The sequence below is a fragment of the Silurus aristotelis genome (genome assembly GCF_946808225.1).
Source record: "Silurus aristotelis genome assembly, chromosome: 5".
Taxonomy (NCBI): domain Eukaryota; kingdom Metazoa; phylum Chordata; class Actinopteri; order Siluriformes; family Siluridae; genus Silurus; species Silurus aristotelis.
In genome coordinates, this window is record NC_139578.1 from 18769416 (window position 1) to 18789820 (window position 20405).

Genomic DNA, 20405 nt, shown 5'->3' on the forward strand with positions numbered 1-20405 from the left:
TATTCAAGTTCAAAATAAAAGTAATGTTGAAACACTACGACCATAAGACATCAGAACAATTTATTTTTTTATTTATTTTTTATTTTAGTAGATCATGTTCATAAAATACATCACATCAGGTCAATAGAAGTTAAACTGTATTGCTGTTTTTTTTTTGTTGTTTTTTGCACAATTATTCCCCCAAAAAAATCCTTCTGAAATGATAAAACTCCTTAATGCAGCATATATTTGACAATTCAAGTGTGATGTTAAATATGGCAACCTCATAAAGAGGTATATAATATACTTGTATTATAATGCTGTTGGATATTTAGACTCCAGAACCTCAGGATTAAATTTTTCTCCAAAAAAATGAAAATTAAATGAACTACGGTAAAGTACATGATTAGTGTATAGCAAAATGACTCACAGAACTGTTACATCACCACCGTAACACAAAAAAAAATAATACAAATAAATCTGGTTTGGAAAGATGACCAAGCTTCTTATATAAGAAACACAGTGTACCACAGGCACTTGGAGGAATCTCACACGCTAATCAGAATCATTGGGTTTGCATACACACACGTTTAATACACTAAAATATAATGATTTATACAAAATTATTTAAAATAATTTCTGGACAAAAGAAAAACAATCTGTATTTTAGTCACCAGTAATTAGTTATATATATATTTTTTTGCCTTTTTGTTATTAGTTGATTGCTAAACAAGCTGGAGGGCAAGGATGTCCAATGAATGTGAAGATCAAGGCTCAAGAGTATCAGAGGATTCTTCATTTCATAGCCTGTTTATATGGATGAAGCTTTTACGTATTAAGAAAAAAAAGTTTAATTAGTGCCTTTGTGAAAGAGAAAGTTTTCCTCATAGAAATAACATTATAGCTGTTCAAAATTTAAAATGAATGCAAGTAAATGTGTTATTGTTTGGCCATGCTGAGGTAATAAATCTTCCACTGGATCTCTACACACTTGCAGTCTATCCTAATGGTTAATTAAATTCTCCCAAACGCTAAATTATCACCTCTGATCATCATTAGCTAGTATATTATTCTGGTTGTATGATCAGTGACCATTCCCAGTGATAGATAATAAAGGTATTTTGTAGGCCAGATGTCATTTGACCTTCACAGATTCCGTGAAATCAATGACTGATTTCTGGCAACTATAAATGCCGTACCTCCATACTTTTTCCCCAGTGTATTTCAACCTGATGTGTTGTATATGCAGTACAATCACAAACATAAATGTTTAAATTTCATTCACAAGAAATTGACTTATTCCTAAAGCATACAGGTTTGCACTTCCAAAACAAGACAGATGATGAAAGAATGACTTCTGGTGCACTTGTCAGCTGCACTGGACGGAGGAGAGACGGTCTCTACTTTTCAGACATCTTGCGGATCATGTAATTCAGGATGCCGCCGTGGTGGAAGTAGATGAGCTCCACATCGGTGTCGAAACGCATCCTAGCCTGGAACGTCTTTCCGGTATCCAACTGAAAGGAGCAATAAGGAAATAAAGGAATGATACACGGCATAAATTTGATCGTTGCTTTCATTTTTGATTGAGGCACATATTTCCATTGATGATGTGCCTTAGTTCGTCCAAAGATAGAACGTGGTGTGTGTTAATATGCTTCTAAAAAGTAGTGGCTATGTTCACTGTTAGTAGACTGTTGGTACGTCTGTTCATGACATGTGATTACTCTCTGATGGACCAGTCTGAATAATTCGCTTTTTTGTTGCACTATTTCATCTCCTAGAAATAATTGTGATAAACATCATTGCCATTATAAGTCCACTTTATGCCACTGATATAATGATATAGTAGAAGTTGATTAATTTTCAAAGAGCAATCAACTTCAAAAGTCAGACATTACAATTGGAAAGTAAAAAAAATATATAACAAATGTATACACAAATACAAAAACTACTCACAAAAAAAGAAATAAATCGACTTCCTGCATACAGTTAAAAAAAATACATTTTAATTAAAGAGACAGGAGTACAGAGTATCATTTAATTCTGCATTTATTAACCCAGAACTACAGCGGATTATTAAACACTAGAACTATACATCTTTCTTGGTACTTCTTCAGACAGTAAACAAACATACAGTAGTCTAAAATTGACAATTTTTTTTCTTCACAATATTCACTACATTATATTATTAAATTATCATCTGTTCCTTCCTGCTCAAAGCACCTTTCCCCACATTTGCCTGTTTTTCTAAGTGAACCACAAGTGCTGATTAAGAAAATGGTGATGAATTCTTAACTTTATATATACATTTATATATAGCATTCAGTACGAATAAGAGTACCGTTACACCCCTAATTCTCTCTCTCTCTCTCTCTCTCTCTCTCTCTCTCTCTCTCTCTCTCTCTCTCTCTCTCTCTCTCTCTCTCTCTATATATATATATATATATATATATATATATATATATATATATATATATATATATATATATAGTGTATATATATTACTGAGAGTAAAGTAATTTACTCTAATTACTAAAGTCACTCTGCAGTTAACAGAACAGCAAACACTTATTGTAAAATATAAATAAGAAAGTGATTCATTAAAATAATCATATAGATTATATAGAGAAATATTGAATATTAAAAAAGAAATTGACGTATTAGCAAAAATGTTACCTTAATTTCAACAATCATTCTGGGTTTGAGCTGTTCAGGGATGACCACAGTGTAGCGTTCTCGGCCAGTGAGCCCCAGGCTATCGGCCGTATCTCCAGGCAGATACTCCAGAGGAATGACCCCCATACCCACCAAATTACTGCGATGGATGCGCTCGTAGCTCTCTGCCAATACAGCTTTTATACCCTGAGGGCATCAAAACACAAATATATTTATGTTACAGGATAAAATACAGACAATTTTCAATTATAATTCCTTTTCTAAACACTGGTTTATTGCTGTAAGAAACTAGAGATATAGTCATTAGCTTTAGGTTCACTGTATACATGGAACTCACCAGCAGAAATGGTCCTTTGGCAGCCCAGTCTCTGGAGCTGCCTGAGCCATACTCCTTTCCTGCCAGCACCAACAGTGGATAACCTGCCTCTTGATATTTCTCTGCTGCATCATACACATCCAGCTGTGAGACAGAACATCATTAAAGATTTAAAACTTATTGTTACTTATTAGACAGACTGCACTAGACAGAGAGAGAGAGAGAGAGAGAGAGAGAGAGAGAGAGAGAGAGAGAGAGAGAGAGAGAGAGATGCGACAGTTGTGAAGAAGAGGAGGAATAAGCCTACTACCCAAGTGCTTGGAAATAATGAATAAAAGTGAATAACAATAATATGAATCAATAGAGAGAGAGCTGTTGCACTGTAGGCAACTATACTCATATCCTTTGAGCCATTGCAATAGGACATAACCTTCTAAGCTGCTTGGTACACTTATGTACCTTCATCGTTTAAAATTTTGTATTTAACAACAACATTCTCTCGAGTTTTAGACTGATTTTATTCTTAGTCTGTGACCCAATTAACTTCTATTAAGAACACATCAGGACGTACGTATTGATAGAGACCTCAAAGCAATTTCTTTTAATTCGTTCTGGATAAGCGGGTCTGCCAAATTCCATATACTGTATGTCAACATAAATCCTTCAGCTCTCATTAAGTTACAATTAACCAGTAGTCTCAGCCCTTGGTAGCACAACTACAGAAATATAACAAGAAATTACGGTCTTTTAAAAAATAAACTCCTTTATGCCAGCCCACTTTTTAAAACTGTTGGTGTTACATGTTACATATAGCATATATGTTACATATAAAGTGATCCTCTCTCCTACCGTGTCCCCTGTTGGCAGATAAATGGTGGAAGGCGCCTGTTTGTTGAGGAACTTGTTAAAAAGGCGGATGTTTGCGAATGTTCCCCGAGCCATGACAGCATCGTTCCCACGCCGAGAGCCATATGAATTGAACTCTCGAGGTGTAAGTCTGCAGGGAGAGGAGAAAAATGTATACATTTATTTCCTAATTTAAAAAAAATAAAAAATGTAAAGAATAAATAGTTTATTATCAAAAACCTCTCACCCACGACTGGTCAGGTAGCGAGCAGCAGAACTGCTACGAGCAATGTTTCCGGCAGGAGAGATATGATCCGTGGTCACCGAATCCCCCAAATTAAGAAGCACATAGGCACCTACAATAGACTTTGGCTTCTGAAGCGATCTGGTCTGAAATATATTTAATATAAAAAAATATATAGATATATTTTTTTTAATTGTACTATGAGCTTTACTGCTTCTTTTCTCCTATAGTGTAATTGTGAATTGTGAAACCTGAAACCGAGTTATGAATTGCTGTTCCGCTGAGACAGCAGTGTGGAAATGTAATTACCAGTCCATCAAAGAAAGGCGGAGACTTGATGTATGTGGATTTAGGGTCCCAGGTGTACAGCTTGTCAGAAGAAGCACTTAACAAGTTCCAGCGTTCGTTTACCTTCTAAAAACAGGAAGAAAAAAAAACTCTTAATGACGGCTCAATATACTTGGGCAATGTGTGTAAGTCATCCTATGCATTGTTTACAAACCTCCACTTTCTCATAGACCTCTTTAAACATGGCAGGAATAACAAACTTCCTTTCAACAGCCTGGATCTCCTCTCGCATGGGCCAGATGTCTCTTAGAAAAATCTTTTTCCCCTCCACGTTCACCGCTATTCCAACACACATGAAACAAACCCACTTAGCTTTACTTGCTGAACCTCATGTAAATAAACTGGATAATAAAATACAAATATTTAATTTCCGCTCACCAATAGGCTCCTTTTCAAAGTCGATACTTATTGTTCCTGCAATAGCATAAGCAATGACCAGCAGAGGAGAAGCTAAGTAGTTGGCTCGTGTATTGGGGTGCACACGACCTTCGAAGTTCCTGTTGCCAGACAGAACGCCTGCTGCTACCAGATCTCCCTGAGAATAGGCATTTTCTTAGCAAAGCTTTAATAACACTTCCGGATTGAATAGTTACAGCAGAGGCATTCAGTATGTACCTGGGTGATGGCCTCTACAACTGGCTCTGGAAGAGGACCACTGTTTCCTATGCAGGTCATGCAGCCATAACCGACCACCTCAAAACTAACATAAGACAAACACATAAAGTGCAATTTACAGTATAATGCTGTCAGATTTAACTATTTATATTTAAAGTCATCAATCACTGTGAGAATAGACCCCGGTTCATTTTGTCATGAAAGCGATACATCTGATTGCATTTCTACTTATGTCTCTTACAGTATATTCATATTAATCATGAATCATATCTGCATTGCAGACGCTGCCATATTATAAAGAGAAAATATCCTGAATGTATTCAAATATTAAAACAAAGAATTACAATTAATTAAATATAACAATATTAACCCTTTCTAAAAAAAAATCCTATTCTTTTGGCAGCCAATTTAGACAAAACGTAATGCCATGTCAGCATCTAAGCATATTCATGTCAAAAACTGAGTTACAATGAAACAAACACAATAACAGGCTTTATTTATCCTATATTTGGTTTCTTATCGTCTTGGAATTAATCTTGTGCTGATCCTGTTTCTACATTTGAAACAGCATTAAATGCTTTACATTACGGCACACGTGAAATTAATCTCATTCATGGCATTTCTTGATGACATCATACCCTAATTCGGAGAGGTATTCCATTACACCACTTTCCTTCAGATAGTAAGTAACCACTCCACTTCCAGGGGACAGACTGGTCTTAATGTAAGGTTTCACACTTAAGCCACATTGGATGGCCTTCTTTGCCAGGAGACCTGTGTGGGAATAGTGAAAGCAATTCATTTGTCTAACAAGACACCTTTATGGAGAAATTACTTTCACTGTCATACTACACAAGATCACAGAAAACATAAAATCTGCTTGGAAGAGCTGCTGCTGGGCTACAGAGACATGACATTTGGTATATGTTTGTACCTGCACCCAACATGACAGAGGGATTGCTGGTGTTTGTACAGCTGGTGATTGCAGCGATAACCACAGAGCCATGAGACAGGCTGTAGTCCACCCCGTTATACTGGAATGGTATGCTGACATCATGGCGCTCGGGTGGCACCTGAAAACCCTTAAAGCCTTGCTAAATGAAAAGAAAGAAAAAAAAAGCTGAAACATGCACATGGAACAAAACCATAAAACATTATAATTACCCAATCAAAGTAATGAAAAAGGTGAGGAGGCAGGCGTGTTAAAAACAGATTTATATAGACTGAAGGGAAAAGTAAAAGGCTCAATGTGGTAGGTAGTGAAGTGGAACATTATGTACCTTGGCTCCTAAACAGGCCTTAAAGTCCTGTTTCATTTCTGATACGGCCACTTTGTCCTGTGGACGCTTTGGTCCACTGCAGCAAGGGTCAACTGTGCTGAGATCAAGTTCAACAACCTCCATGGAGAGGGGACAGAAACAAAACAAATGTGCTGTGTGAAAAACAATACGAGGATCTAAAAAAAGGATGACACCACATGAACACAACATGAAGGCAAAGCGCAAATATTTCTATAGCACACAGGACTTTAAGGCAATTTACAAATAGAATTTGAAAAAGTATTTAAAAAAACAACTAAAAATTCAAATAAACAAACAATAAGCAGCAAAATAGCTCAAATAAGTAATTAGTTCAGCAATAAACATTTTATAAATAATAATAAATACTGTACTTGAACTAGAGATTTTTTTAACAACTGATTTCATCTGTAAACAGAATTAAAAACTGACACGGTCCTATTGACATGATTATACATTATTGCTTATCCCAATCCATTCAAACGTTTATCAAAATAATTTGTGTGTGTGTGTGTGTGTGTGTGTGTGTGTGTGTGTGTGTGTGTGTGTGTGTGTGTGTGTGTGTGTGTGTGTGCAGAATACCTTTGTAAATTCTGGATCCTGAGACTGGTTGCTGTAATCCCTAAACATGCCAACTGCTTTCAGATACTGTGTAATGTAACTAAGCTTCTCAGCATCCCGTCCTAATTAAACACAATAAGCATATCAGGTTGACCTCTCAAATGAAAAGCAGAAACATTTCCACTACATTCCCCATCCATTTTTTATTAGCAGCACCACCACAATCATAACCTTGTATAAATCAGCCTTGTGGCAGCAGCACAATGCAAAAAATATATATAATAATGCAGGATCAGGTCAAAACCCTTAATTTAATAAACACATCAAACATCAGAATGAAGAAAAGGTTTGTACTGGATGGGTCAGTTTAAGTATTTATGAAATATCTGCTTTCCTGACATTTCCACACATATCAGACTCTCAAATTTTTAAATAATAATAATAATAATAATAATAATAATAATAATTAGAAAAACCTTTGAGTTTAAAACAGCTCTATGAAGTGAACACTGTGTGGTTAAGAAAATGAGGAAAATGGCCAGATCAGTTTGAGCTGCCATGTAGGATATAATAACTTCTGCAACCTTACTGAGCAGAAAAGCATATCAGCATTTTTCCTTCACTACAGAGTTCCTGTCAGCTCAGACCAGTCTTTTCATTCTCCTCTGATCTCTTTCAACAAAGACTTTCCACCTACAGACCCTTGTTTTTGTTTTATTGAATGACTGTACAGTTTTTCTTCCTTCAGTTGTTTGATATTAACATAACCTGAATCTCTTGGCCTGTACTGCAGGATTTTTTGCACTGCTTTTGTCGTCACCTGATTGGCTTATTAAAAAACCGAATGGGTGTACAGGTGTTCCTAATAAACATATATTGGACATTTCCCACATAAACGCACTTAATGTTTGAACAGGCGATCTGAAATCAATGCCAGTCTACCTGTCTGCTCAAGGTACTGGACACTGACATGGTCAACAGGGAAGAAGGCAGCTGTAGCACCATACTCTGGGCACATGTTAGCAATAGTCGCACGGTCTGCGATAGAAAGCTGAGCCACACCAGGTCCGAAGAACTCCACGAACTTCCCCACCACACCAACCTGACGCAAATGCTATACAAAAAAAATGAAGAGACAAAGATTAAGTGATCAGTCATTTTCTAACAACGGGACTCATTTATCAAGATCAATTTTAACCGATTCAAGTGTAAATAATTATTAAGAGAATTTCCACAACTTTTATATTCCAGAAAACCTTGTGAATTAAAAAAAAAAAATGGTTGTATCCTACTCACGCCTTGAAGCGTGTGCAAATATTAAGTGCTATTTGTTTAATTTAAAGACCAACATAATGACCATCCATTTTCGACTATGTTTACCATTTCTAGATATTTCAATATCAGGAAATAAAAGCTGAAAATATGATCTATCATCACATATTCATCTTATGAGTTCAACCGTATAGCAAAAATAAATAAATAAATAAATAAATAAATGGGCCTTGCTGTTCCAATACATTTGGAGGGAGGTTGTATTAGTAAACATTTTTAGTGTAATATAAGCGAGTCAGAATAAAGTCCAATTCAGCATTTTGGGCTTTACCCTAAACAGTTGTTCATGTTCACACAGCTACATTTCTACCATTTTTGAAGGTGATTGCCATTCAATATATACATACAAGCTTAAAGAATATCTACATTCACACAAATTCTTTATTCTTAGATTACAAAAATTACCTTAGTAACAGTAAGGACAATATCAGTAGAGGTGATGTAATTGTTTGGTGTGCCATGGAGTTTGTACCCAATAACCTCTGGGAGGACCATACTGATTGGTTGACCCAACATAACCGCCTCAGCTTCAATACCTCCCACACCTGCTCACACATGTTCAAAAATCAAACATTAGTGGTTAAACATATGCATTATATGGCCAACAATTTGTGGCCACCAGACCATTACTTCCATAGGTGATTTTTAAACATCTCTTTTTAGATTTAGTTTGCTTGTTGCTCTTATAATACCCTAGACTCTTCTAGGAAAACGTTCCACTAGAAATTCTAGTGTGGAGATTAGTGCTGATTCAGTCACAGGACCATTAGTGATGTCAGGGGAGGAGTGAGAGGACCAGGGGTGCAGTCAGGGTTCCAAATCATTGTGATTGAGGTCAGGGCTCTGCACTCAAGTTCTCCCTCTCCAACCTTCATAAACCATATCTTCAAGTGCTTTATAAACAATTTTGGCAGTTTGATGAAGGCTCACGTCGGCATGTAATGGTGAAGTGGCCACATACTTTTGTCCATAAAGTGATTGATTTTCTCTAACAATATTGAGTAAACAATGTATATTCCTAGTGGTGAGATTCCAAATTTGCTGTTCAAGCAAAACACAAAACTACCAACCCTAAAGACTACAACTGTGTACCTTCAGTACAAAAACTCACCCCAGCCCAGAACTCCCAGGCCATCAATCATGGTTGTGTGTGAATCAGTGCCCACTAGGCTGTCTGGGTAATAGTAGTCATCCTGCTGGAACACAACCCGGGCTAGATATTCCAGATTCACCTGATGCACTATTCCCGAACCTGGAGGAATGATGCGCATATTCTGGAATGCTTTTGAACCCCACTGCAGACAAGAGATCAAAGGTTATCACTCTTGGTTAATATATGTAGACAGGAGTTGTGTACATGTATTTTAAAATCAACACAGGAAATTTAAACCGAATGTGATTACCTTTAGAAACTCAAAACGTTCCTTGTTCCTTTCAAATTCAAGGTCTTGGTTTTTCTGTAGACTGTCAGACCTGAAATGAATTTGAATGAAAAGTCAGTTGAGCGCTTCAATAATAACGCAAGACTGGAACTGTCTTATGCACAAACACTAATGTAACTAATGTAAAGTTTAACTAATATGGGCAGAACTTTGAATTATGTTTTGTGGCTTCTAGTGGCCTACTTCTCTCACAGTAGCACATATAATATGAATAATTTATGATACATGTAAAAGTTTTTTTTTTTTTTTTTTCCTCGAGTAAAAGTTTTACACCTTTCAGGTCACATTTAGTTGAACAGTGAGTGTGCCACATGATATGTGTGGTCAAAGGTAACCCTTTTCCAACTAGGCTACGCTCGCCGTATAAAGTTCACAGAGAGAGTGTAATATGATTGACACTACACAACTAGCTAAAGACACAAATCTCCCATTAAGCATACAATGCTGACAACTTAAAGGTACTAGATGAGCTGCATTTTTGGTGAACTTTGATCAATTAGATGTTTTTCCCATATATTTGTGACTAACACACAATTCTGCAAAAACCTCCAATCTATAGTTCCTAAATTAGAACTTAAAAGTTAAATTATATTTTCCCAACACAAGACGTCTCTATTAAGTATATCCTATGCTGGTAATCCATTGAGCTACGTATGAGGAAATACACCCAGCTAATACAAAAACACACACATCACAAAGCCAACTTGACACAATAACAAGTACAGCAGTTTGTGCCATAGACATTTGACCTATTAAAAGGGTCTTTCTAGAGGGTGCTTGAATATAAACCCAGAGGGAACTTGCTTTAATATATCTAAAAATAAATTCACTTTAAGGTAATTTCAGTGCTACACATGGTAAATAACTTACTTTCCATTAAAGTCCACCTGAATGGAATGGTCAATGACTAGGTCAGCAGGACACACGGGGTTGATCTTCTCGGGGTCTCCACCCAGCTTCTTTACTGCGTCACGCATTGCCGCAAAATCCACCACTGCAGGAACCCCACTGTCAACAGCAGAGATGAACAGTCATATCAGAGCAACATTCAGAGGCACTAAATAAACCTCTTGTATGTGTGGTCTGGTGCTTCCCTCACCTTATACACATCTTACACACTGTCTTTAGAGCTTTCACATCAATGTTCACTGTACCTTTGTACAAGCTACAATGGCCAATGTAAAAAACTAACTTCTGTGGGGGGTTTTCAATCTCATTTATTAAATAGTGCTAAGGTGGCACGTAAGGAGTAAGAAAAATAATAGGGAGTTGTGGTGTTGGTCAATAATTAGCTGTTGGGTATTCGAGTGTTTGTTTCCCTATATGAGTGCATCCCAAGGCGACATAACCTAGAAACCACAAAGCCCTCTGAGAATAAGACCCTTGTTTAATAACAACTTCCAAAATTGCTATATAAATCTTTTCTGACATAAATCTTTACCATATCATATGAAGCTCCTGCCATGTAAGCCCTGGAGCAAATAACTATAGAATAATACTGTACTAAAAAATGCACACTAATACAAATTTATCATGCAACCCCACTACTGTTTTGAGTCATAATATTACAAAAAAAGAATCTGCACCTCCTGGCCAATCGGAAACTAGACTTCAACAGCATTGTTGTATCAAACACAATATCGAATTGTTTAAGGCTATTAAACCACCACAGGACAGTCTTCCTCGACTGCAATTAATCTGAAATTATGTCTTGAAACGAACAAGAGACAAGTGATATGAATATTAGAAGGGTTAAGCAGTGTTCATATTAACACTTAAGAAAATATTTTTTTTTTTTTTAAAACAGTCAAAGCTGACAATTTAGATAAGTTGTAATTAACCCTACGTGAAGTCCTGCAGAATGACACGGGCCGGCCTGAAGGGCACCTCCACCGTCTGGGTCTGGGTCTGCTTCCAGTTGAGTATGCGCTCCACATCCTCCTTCTTTATCAAGAACTCATCACAGTTCCTCACCGCTGACTCCAGCAGCACACGGATGGAGAAAGGCAGGAGTTCTATATTTAAAAAATGGAAATAGATGAATGGTAATAGCTTTCTCCAGTTCCAGGATGCAGCAGTTTTGCAGGTATACAAAACAACAACAAAACAAAGAAACTGAAGAAAAAAAAAAAGGTTTAATTTGCAGATACTGTTTTTAACACATGAAACCATTTCCCACTTTTGGTTAACCTAAATCCTCACATCAGAAAACATTATAAACCATAATGTACAGGAATTAAAAACTATAACAGCAATGCATCTATAGCATCAACACAAAAGTCTCTATTAGATCGTCTATAGTTTATGCTTAAAACAAAGTACAAAAAAAAATGCAGTAACTGTGCAGCAATTCTCTTACCATATCGAGGATCTCCAAGCTTTCTGAGATTGAAAAACTTGCATTCAGGCTTCTGGGAGTCCAGAGGCTCAATGATATGTGCGTAAGGGTTACTCATGGCTGAAGAGTCCCTTCTTACCTACAAGCTACCCTTGTGTTATCTAATAATAAAGAGGGGGGAAAAAAGAAATAAATCTAGCTAAGAATCATCATTTACATAAAGAGCACATCATTTATCCACAATATACAGTTTCACCAAAGAATCTGGTTTTAACAAGCTGTGAATAACGAAAGCGCCCGATTAAACCCCCGGAGCTGCCACATGGACTTGACCATTTATGCTCCTTTGGATGCCCTATTTATCAGCACAGGCTTGAGGCACTGCCAGATTTGAGTGGCAGTTACATGGCAAGCAGGATTACACCATCTGAGATAGGACAGGTCACAGAGGACGGCAAATGTGACATCTATCTTCTCAGACTTTATACAGAGGCTAGTATACCCATCAAATATTCTAGTGTTTGCACTATGTTCCTATAAACATAAATGTTAAAAAAATATTGGATTGTGGTGTTTGAGGATATATGAATTACAACAGCCATTTTGTCATTTGAAATCTAGTGAAAACAAACACAGACAGATGACTGTGTATGTATTGTGAAAGTGTGCATGAAAGATCATTGTGAAACTGGGGGGTGGAATGAATAAACGTTCAGCTGATGGGTCACACGATGATGTTAGAGCTTTTGTAACATATTGTATGAGAGATAACATCGAATTGAACTGATTGATATAATAAACCTGAGCAGTTAGAAAGAAACGCCTGAGGAAATAAGTATAGCAGGAATCATAACTAGTATAGTGTGAAGCAAAAGTAATATTCTTATGGCGAAGAAATCTTTTTGTTAGATAATGCTTTAGGAAACCAGACTAGCAGGGCGGTTCACTTCATCCTGCAAGTAAACTAACCAGTATATTACAAAATCTTTAAGATCAGAACTCACTTCACAAAACTGCTCTTTTACCACCACAGTCAATCAAAGAAATATACGTATATGTAAAAATCTGCAGTTTGAGAGCAACAGTTTTAATCATTTTTAGGTCCTTTTATAAGATAGAAACTGTGGTGCATGTGTATAAGATGAAAAGTATAGTGGTAAAGGTTTTTTTTTCTTATGCCAAAAAGAAATTTCCTTTTAGATGACAAAATTATCATTTGTTTTTATTTAATCATAATAGAGTTAGTATTACCCTAATAATTGGGGTTGGGTTTAGAGTTAACTTTATGGTTAAGAATTAGGTTTAACATTAAGGTCAGTGTATACAAAACGTGTACAGATTATACCGGTTATTAAAAAAAGCTCAAAGCCAAATTAAACCAATACATAAATCACATGTCCATTCACTTTTCACAATGCGACAAATTGCATACATTGCAAACGCAGAGAGTATTCACTCTTGTGATCTGTGACATCTAGATTCGATATATGAACACTTATAATTTAACCAGCATTTCCAAGTGTCAATGTTTTGAAATTTAACTCCAGGACAAACAAAGTTGTTACACAAAGCATGGCTTTAATATAAAAATTAACCAAAGTATTTACTTGTACTCCTTTTTGATACCATTTTATACCTTTATACAGTGGACTTCATATCTGAAGGACATGAGTTCAAACCCCACCCCTAAGCTACCCAGTGAGATGAATGTAAAACTGAAAACCACCAATGGAAATTTCACATCCTTAAACCAAACATAAACCCAACACAGAACGTGTCCTTTACCCGTGTACCATGCAACAGGTTGATATATATAAATGTAATTTAAAAAAAAAGCAAAAGCACTACTTTATGTGTGTTAGTGTTAATTACAATGCAAGACTACTGATCTCTGTTACAGGTAGTCGTCGACTTATGACCACGATTGGTTCCGACAGACCAGTCGTAAGTAGACATGTAGTAGGCTATATGTACAGTACTGTGAAATGATGTTATAAAAATCTTTAAGTAGTATTTGTTCATTTTATGCCATTTGTATCATCTCTACACCATTTTGATTCACGAATTCTTTCTTTATCTTTCAAAATCGCGGAGATGGTAGTGCTGCCGGAAGCTGGTACGCACTGTCGTACGCCGCTTTACGACATATGGTCGTAAAGTCGAATAGTGGTAAGTCGACGACTACCTGTATATACAATATCATTCAAACTTTGGTAGACAGCAATTTAAATGACCTAGCTAGCAAGCAACATGGGCTTCCACAGCATGCTTCTAATTAAATACGTAATGCATTATATTAAAATTGCAAAAACATAAGCATGAAATTAATTTTGGTGCACAAAACCTCCAACCCCCTCGCGCTGCTCGCCGCGTTCCCCGGTGCTGTTGAGCTGTCAGGGGCCTGTCTGCTGTCGCCAAGCCTAGTGAGCGAACAGGCGATGTGCAATCGCAATATTACACGTGGCATTTATTCCAAAACCTACACGTTATTTACGCACATCCACACAAGTTCACCTATTTTCTTGCCCAGGACTTACCTACAGTACACACTAAGTGCCCCCAGGGGGGTAAACAGTACAGATACAAACAAGCAGCGCGAGCTGAACCAGAAAACAGTGACCTGCTCTCATACCGTAATGCACCTAGTATCACAGACTCCAAAAATACAAATACAAAACATTACAATTCATACATTCTCTACAATATTCACCCTTGTGTTGTGTTCTTTGATTTAAAACGCATATGAATATGATATTATATAAAAACTAAATGTTAATAGGTTATACAATTTAACTTTTAAACGAACACCATTGTTGCACGACTGTTTATGATTTTATTACGGTAATGATTCAGCTGTTTGTCAGGGAGGATTTACTTGTACGCCTACTTAATACTATTTTATACCTAAAATGTGTTTGTCTTTGTTGTTGTTGCTGTTGTTGTTTTTATAACAGTTTAAAACTATAAAAAAAGATAAATACAGCTCTCCATATACAAATACAGTTGTTCCAGTACTGTATTTAGGGTAGTGGGAACCAATCAAACCTACACTGTGTAGAAGATCGTCAAAGAATCAGTACATGCAAAAAAAAAAGCTAATATAATAAATACTATTTTAAGTCTATTTCATTTATTTCTTCCTCTTTATTTTTATTATTTTTTCACAAAACATATTAGGCTGTTGCTCAAAATTGTTTAAGTGAACGAAATATAGCGATTTAGTTTAAAACGTGTTTATAGACAACCCATACTGCCTAATGAAGTGCTTTTGCATACGCGAAAAAGAAAAATTTGAAACAAGATTTTATTATGTATTTGCATCTGTCTGGATTTTATATCGGTTTATATCACCAATATTATCACCATGAACATCACTAGTTCAACAGCGAACAATAAAAAGAGCAGGTCAAGTTTGGCATAGAGATGGATAAAGAAACCATCAATAATGGAGCTCCTTCCTCCTTTTACTGCCATCTCGGATCTTCTGCATCCCATAGGTCCTCCAGGCCTGCACTCTCTCTTTCTGCTGCACCATTGTGTCATCCAGCACCTCCAAACTGGGAATCTGGCTGATAACATACTGTCTGGAAAATAAAAGTGAGCCCAAATCAAACTCTGAATAAATGTTTGTTTTGTAACCATAATTGCAATCAACACAATTCAATGATGTGTTTACAATTGAGCTAGAAATATGTTCCGGTATTTATGCACACCTACAGCTTCAGTAAACAAAAATGCTAATATTTCCCCCTGACACTAAAACTGATTATTAATACCTGCTGTTTAACCCCAAAATGTTTAATGCCATTTTAGCAGTAAATCTATTATTAATCCATCAGTTATTCATTTTGGGAAAAGTCAAATTTTCATGTCTTGTTAAACTTGTTTTTCTTCATAAGAAAAACTAGAAAATTAACAAAAAAATATGTACTTCCACACTAGATAATATGATTTACATGGGTAATAAATTAAACAGACACATTGATGGTAGGATGTGAGTAAATAAAAACAATGAAATAAAAATTGTGACAAGAACACGTTAATGCTGCGATATGACATTAGTACTGAGTACTACAGTTTAAGAAAAAAAAATTGAATAAAGTGAATAAAACTGTCATAATCTACTGTTTTTTTTAATGCACCAGCTTGTATTTCATTTCATCTTCTCCCGCTTATCCGTAATTCGGGTCGCAGGGGCAGAAGTCTAAGCAGATTCCTCAGACACTTCTCCGTGTCCAGGGATCGGGCTGTCAAGGCCCCCGCCTTCGACTGCTGCCCAATCCTCTCAGCACCGGTCCCTTCTGCAGGTGGTGAGCCCACGGGAAGGCGGACCCACGTCGCGGTCCTTGATTTATTTTTCCCGTAAGGGTCCCCTGGAGCATAGAGGGTTAAGGGCTTTGCTCAAGGGCCCAAGAGTGGCAGCTTGGCAATACCGGGGCTTGAACCCCCGACCTTCCGATCGGTAACCCAGCGCCTTAACCGCTGGAGCCACCACTCCCCCACCAGTTTGTATATTATTATATATTTTTATGTTTATTAAACTCGTTATATTTTCTTATTATATTAAAGTTCCTATAATTAAGGTATGTATTTATTTTATTATTAAATCAGAGTAATCTGTACGGCATTAAATAAACAGTATATCTATATACATATTGACCACTAGGTGGAGAAGTGTACGCATCTGAAATCATTTGCTGTTTTTTTATTTATTTATTTATTTATTTATTTATTTATTTATTATTCATTAAAACCATTAAATCACAAAACCAAAAGCAATGTGCTTAAGTTGGTAATGCACTTGAGACAATTGAAATATAGATGTTTTGCATATGTAAAATATTTTCTGAATTGTTTTATTTACCTGTAATCAATGTATTGAGTCAGACTGCCTCCATTAAAATAACTGGGTGCTGCCTCGTTGTTCATCATACTAAGTATTCTGTAACAACAACACATTCAACACTGTGATGTATTCACTAATAAATCAAGCATTAATACAGAAAAAAGTCATAGCCAAACAAAGCCTACTTGATATTGGGAAACTTGCAGTGTATCTCCTGGACAATGATGGGAAGATTACTGATTTTGTTCTTGTTGATCCACAATGTGGTGAGACTTGGCATGTAGGGAAATTTGACATGAGTGCTATAATTGTTGCCATCCAGGATGAGAGTGCTTAGCTTGTTCAGTTCCCCCAGAAGAGCTGGGCTCCGTTAATGGCAGAGTAAAGGACTATAGCTTATATAAAAATAAATAAATAAATAAATGTAAAAAAAAGGCACAACATAAGGCAAAATAAGATGACCATGTGTTAAAATCTCATGCCAGAGGGTTTGTGGGTGTGTGTTTATGTACAGTCCTGTGTATCATACAATGATTTAGGAATTTAAACAGCCATTAATGTCTTGTTTAGAGGCAGACTATGTATATAATTAAATCTTTTAACACACAGGCACACTTAAGGATACTCATCCAGCAGGTTGTAACTGAGGTCCAGGACCTCTAGCGTGTCCTGCTGTTTGAGAATGACATCATAAGGAATCTCCAAAAGGCCCTGGTATGCAAAGGAGAGTCTCCTCAGCCCAGGCTCAATGGCGGAGCTCCCTGGAAGCCCTGGTTCCATGACGCTATTCTTACACACTTCCATACCCTTAGCTCTCGGTATAAGGTCACATCAGAAGTGATGACCAGCACCGGACACTCTAGATTGATATGCAGTTCATTTTAAAAATAAGAACCAGTTTATTTAGGAGCATTACTAGTAGCAGATTCATTCATATTTTTGTTCATCTTCATTAGCTGCTTTATTTTGGTCAGAATCGAAGTGAACCTGGGCCGACCCTAGGAAAATGGGTCATGAAGGAGGAATTCATTGATAAATCACAGAGTACAATGCACATACATTTACAAACCCATTCACACCCAGGGGACAGTAGAGATCATGTATTGAGAAGGTAAAGAAAATCAGTCAGTTAAAATCCATCATTCATTACTATAATGTAAGTGGTATATCACAGGGCATCATGCACACACATTTCCACCTATTTGTAAAAGTCTGATTATTTACTGAACCTTAAGACGCCCCTCTACAGTGTGTATTTTCATGTATTGTGTCATAGGATTCTCTGTATATGTCTTAGATTTAATTTCCCAATAAATATATTATTGCTGCTGTCATGTTTTGTAGTCTTGGTATTAGATAGACTGGGTTTTTATAGTTGGAATAATTGTTGTTGTTGTTGTTGTTGTTGTTGTTGTTGTTGTTGTTGTTGTTGTTTTAAATACCAGCATAGATGTGTGCATGGTTATCTCAATCACACCTCTGACACCTGCTAACTTATGCTAACATATATAAGAAGAGGCAAAAACAAAAAACCTTTGAAAAACAAAGACCAACTTTATGTCTCTCATTAGAGATCACTGATGCTGCATGGTATAATGCTGTAATAGGCATTGAACTCTATTGTACAATAAATTTGATTGTTTTTCATTGTAATATAAGTTTTAATAAACTAGAAATTTGAAAGTAAAACTGCTTTAGTTAAGTAAATTGCAGATTAAAATGTTCTATTTATGTAGTTATTTTAAAATGTTATGGTCATAAATGATATGAACCATAGCAAATTTAATTTAATTATAATGTTTGGTATAATGCAGCATTTATTCTCAGCCCATGACCCTCAATCACGTTTAATTTTTGGCCCTTAATAAGAAAATGTTTGGGCATCTGTGCGTTATATTGAAAGCAGTGACTACAACTAAACAGCAGAGCTATGTCTGCAAATAAATTAGAGTTTATGCATATCTTTGCGTCATATCAGTAGCTAGTTATTTGAGTTTATACACATACAAACTGACATTCTTAAAGCTCAATCTGGAATATGGAGATAAAACTGACAAACGTACTACATACTTATGCAACTTATTTTCATAATGCAACATTGTTCCAGTAAAATCTCTTCATTTAAACATTACACTGTTTTCTAATTTTCTGTATTTAGGCATCTGCAAGATTCTTTCAACCATGACCTTCATTCACCTTCCTTATTTCTGCCATTTCTATAAAGTAATTTAAAAAAAAAGCAAAAAATTTTTTGCTTTCTATCCATAACACAAGAAGAATGGTTTACTAATTCATACTTACACCCAGTAAACTACACTTGTGGACAAATACAACAATAAAAAAGTATACATTGTTTTCTAATGCACAAAGTTCTGCTCACCAGTGTAAGCTGGGTTCCTCAGTAGGTTGTGCATTAAGACAATGCCTGAGTGTTGGTGCGCTGAATGTCCTCTTTATCTGCATAAAGGCCTTCTTTCATGTCTGGAGTCAGGATCACAAGATCTGGATAATAACACTGCTTGTTAACCCTTTACTCAGGCCAGTGGAACAGAAATAGGTCAACTGCTTAATCATTTTTAACTGAAGCTTAAGTATGTGTTAGTGTTAAAACTGTTTTCACACTATCTCACACACATTCCTTTGTCCGTTCAGTGTCTATAGGATACTTACGATGTTAGTCGGTAAGGTAAACAGAGAGTCTTATCTGGACTGGTATATCCTCTTGTCTAAACAGGAAACACTTAAGGTCAGCTTTCTCCCCAATATGTGTGTGCGTGTTCGTGTGTGTGTGCGTGGACTGTATCATCCTGTGTATAAATATGTGTCTGCCACCTGCAATAAACTGAAGAGAGGAAACATTTCTACATTCTGTGTGCTGTGTTTTTCTTCTTCCCTGATATCAGAAAGGCACTACGGAGCATCACAGGTTGTATGGAAAATCTCTTCATGAATTAAGTTTCGTTTTGGGCATGATAAAAATCTAACAGTAAGTCTACAGTAAGTCTATAGTGGTGTTTTAGGGAGCGTGCTGAAATTTCATTCTATTAATATTACTTTGCTAGGTATTACATTAGGTATTAAACTGTGAATATGGTTTACTAAGAAGATGTACAATTTACTTAAAAATACTAAAAAGATGTAGATTTACAGTGGCAATGTCATTTTTCCTGAAAACACCATTTAACCTCTATAGGTTTGTAAAATGTAGCATTAGCCACAATTTAAATTGCTAACAAATTATTTTTTTTGTGATTTTCAGGTTTACATTCATATCATTTGGCAGACACGTCAGCATAGTGTAAGCAAAGTAGGAGCATGGTGCAGTGCAGGCTGAAATAACTGCTGTAAGGTAGAGAAGTGTTGGTCCATTTCCGGCTTTGTAGGCTGCCATCAATGTTTTAAATCTGATGCAGGCAGCTACAGAAATGCAGTGGAGGCAGCAGAGCAGTTGGGTGGTGTTGAAAGGTTCGATAATAAGGTGTTGGGCTGCAATCTGGATCAGTTGCAGAGTTTGAAAGTCTTTGCAAGGTTGGAAAACCTGCCAGGAAAGAGTTGTAGTAG

The 20405-nt window shown here is 36.3% G+C and overlaps 2 protein-coding genes across 5 annotated transcripts; both read right to left on the reverse strand.

Moving 5' to 3' along the window:
• Positions 1 to 208: 208 nt before the first annotated feature.
• Positions 209 to 14648, reverse strand: aco1 (aconitase 1, soluble). Of its 3 annotated transcripts, XM_083541162.1 has the most exons (22): positions 14536 to 14648; positions 14343 to 14418; positions 12020 to 12159; positions 11507 to 11675; positions 10531 to 10668; positions 9622 to 9691; positions 9330 to 9513; positions 8624 to 8763; positions 7829 to 8000; positions 6908 to 7008; positions 6308 to 6424; positions 5962 to 6121; positions 5666 to 5801; positions 5028 to 5112; positions 4791 to 4947; positions 4567 to 4691; positions 4374 to 4478; positions 4068 to 4210; positions 3824 to 3971; positions 2996 to 3118; positions 2659 to 2844; positions 209 to 1496 (listed from the first exon to the last, which is right to left on the reverse strand). In XM_083541162.1, exons 3-22 carry the CDS (start codon positions 12114 to 12116, stop codon positions 1380 to 1382), a joined length of 2673 nt encoding a protein of 890 aa, XP_083397288.1. In that variant the 5' UTR covers positions 12117 to 12159; positions 14343 to 14418; positions 14536 to 14648; the 3' UTR covers positions 209 to 1379. The 3 variants fall into 3 exon arrangements, with proteins under 3 accessions (XP_083397288.1, XP_083397287.1, XP_083397289.1); XM_083541161.1 differs by lacking the exon at positions 14343 to 14418; XM_083541163.1 differs by lacking the exon at positions 14536 to 14648 and having other exon boundaries at positions 14343 to 14481.
• A 635-nt stretch (positions 14649 to 15283) lies between these two features.
• Positions 15284 to 19314, reverse strand: LOC310726019 (leucine-rich melanocyte differentiation-associated protein). 2 transcript variants are annotated; one of them, XM_083541165.1, is made up of 5 exons: positions 19225 to 19314; positions 17470 to 17703; positions 17030 to 17116; positions 16863 to 16940; positions 15284 to 15582 (listed from the first exon to the last, which is right to left on the reverse strand). In XM_083541165.1, exons 2-5 carry the CDS (start codon positions 17646 to 17648, stop codon positions 15438 to 15440), a joined length of 489 nt encoding a protein of 162 aa, XP_083397291.1. In that variant the 5' UTR covers positions 17649 to 17703; positions 19225 to 19314; the 3' UTR covers positions 15284 to 15437. The 2 variants fall into 2 exon arrangements, with proteins under 2 accessions (XP_083397291.1, XP_083397290.1); XM_083541164.1 differs by having other exon boundaries at positions 17030 to 17209.
• Between the last annotated feature and the right edge of the window lie 1091 nt (positions 19315 to 20405).

What these genes read in the sequence shown, in the direction of transcription:
- aco1 (XM_083541161.1), bottom strand. Translation starts at nt 12,116, where the DNA reads ATGAGTAACCCTTACGCACATATCATTGAGCCTCTGGACTCCCAGAAG. An exon ending in GAATACCTCTCCGAATTAGG is followed by an intron (nt 5,113 to 5,665) that starts GTATGATGTCAT and finishes GTCTTATGTTAG; the next exon opens with TTTTGAGGTGGTCGGTTATG. An exon ending in CGCCTTTCTTTGATGGACTG is followed by an intron (nt 4,211 to 4,373) that starts GTAATTACATTT and finishes AATATATTTCAG; the next exon opens with ACCAGATCGCTTCAGAAGCC.
- LOC310726019 (XM_083541164.1), bottom strand. Translation starts at nt 17,648, where the DNA reads ATGGAAGTGTGTAAGAATAGCGTCATGGAACCAGGGCTTCCAGGGAGC. An exon ending in TGCAAGTTTCCCAATATCAA is followed by an intron (nt 16,941 to 17,029) that starts GTAGGCTTTGTT and finishes TTGTTGTTACAG; the next exon opens with AATACTTAGTATGATGAACA. An exon ending in ACTCAATACATTGATTACAG is followed by an intron (nt 15,583 to 16,862) that starts GTAAATAAAACA and finishes TTTATTTTCCAG; the next exon opens with ACAGTATGTTATCAGCCAGA.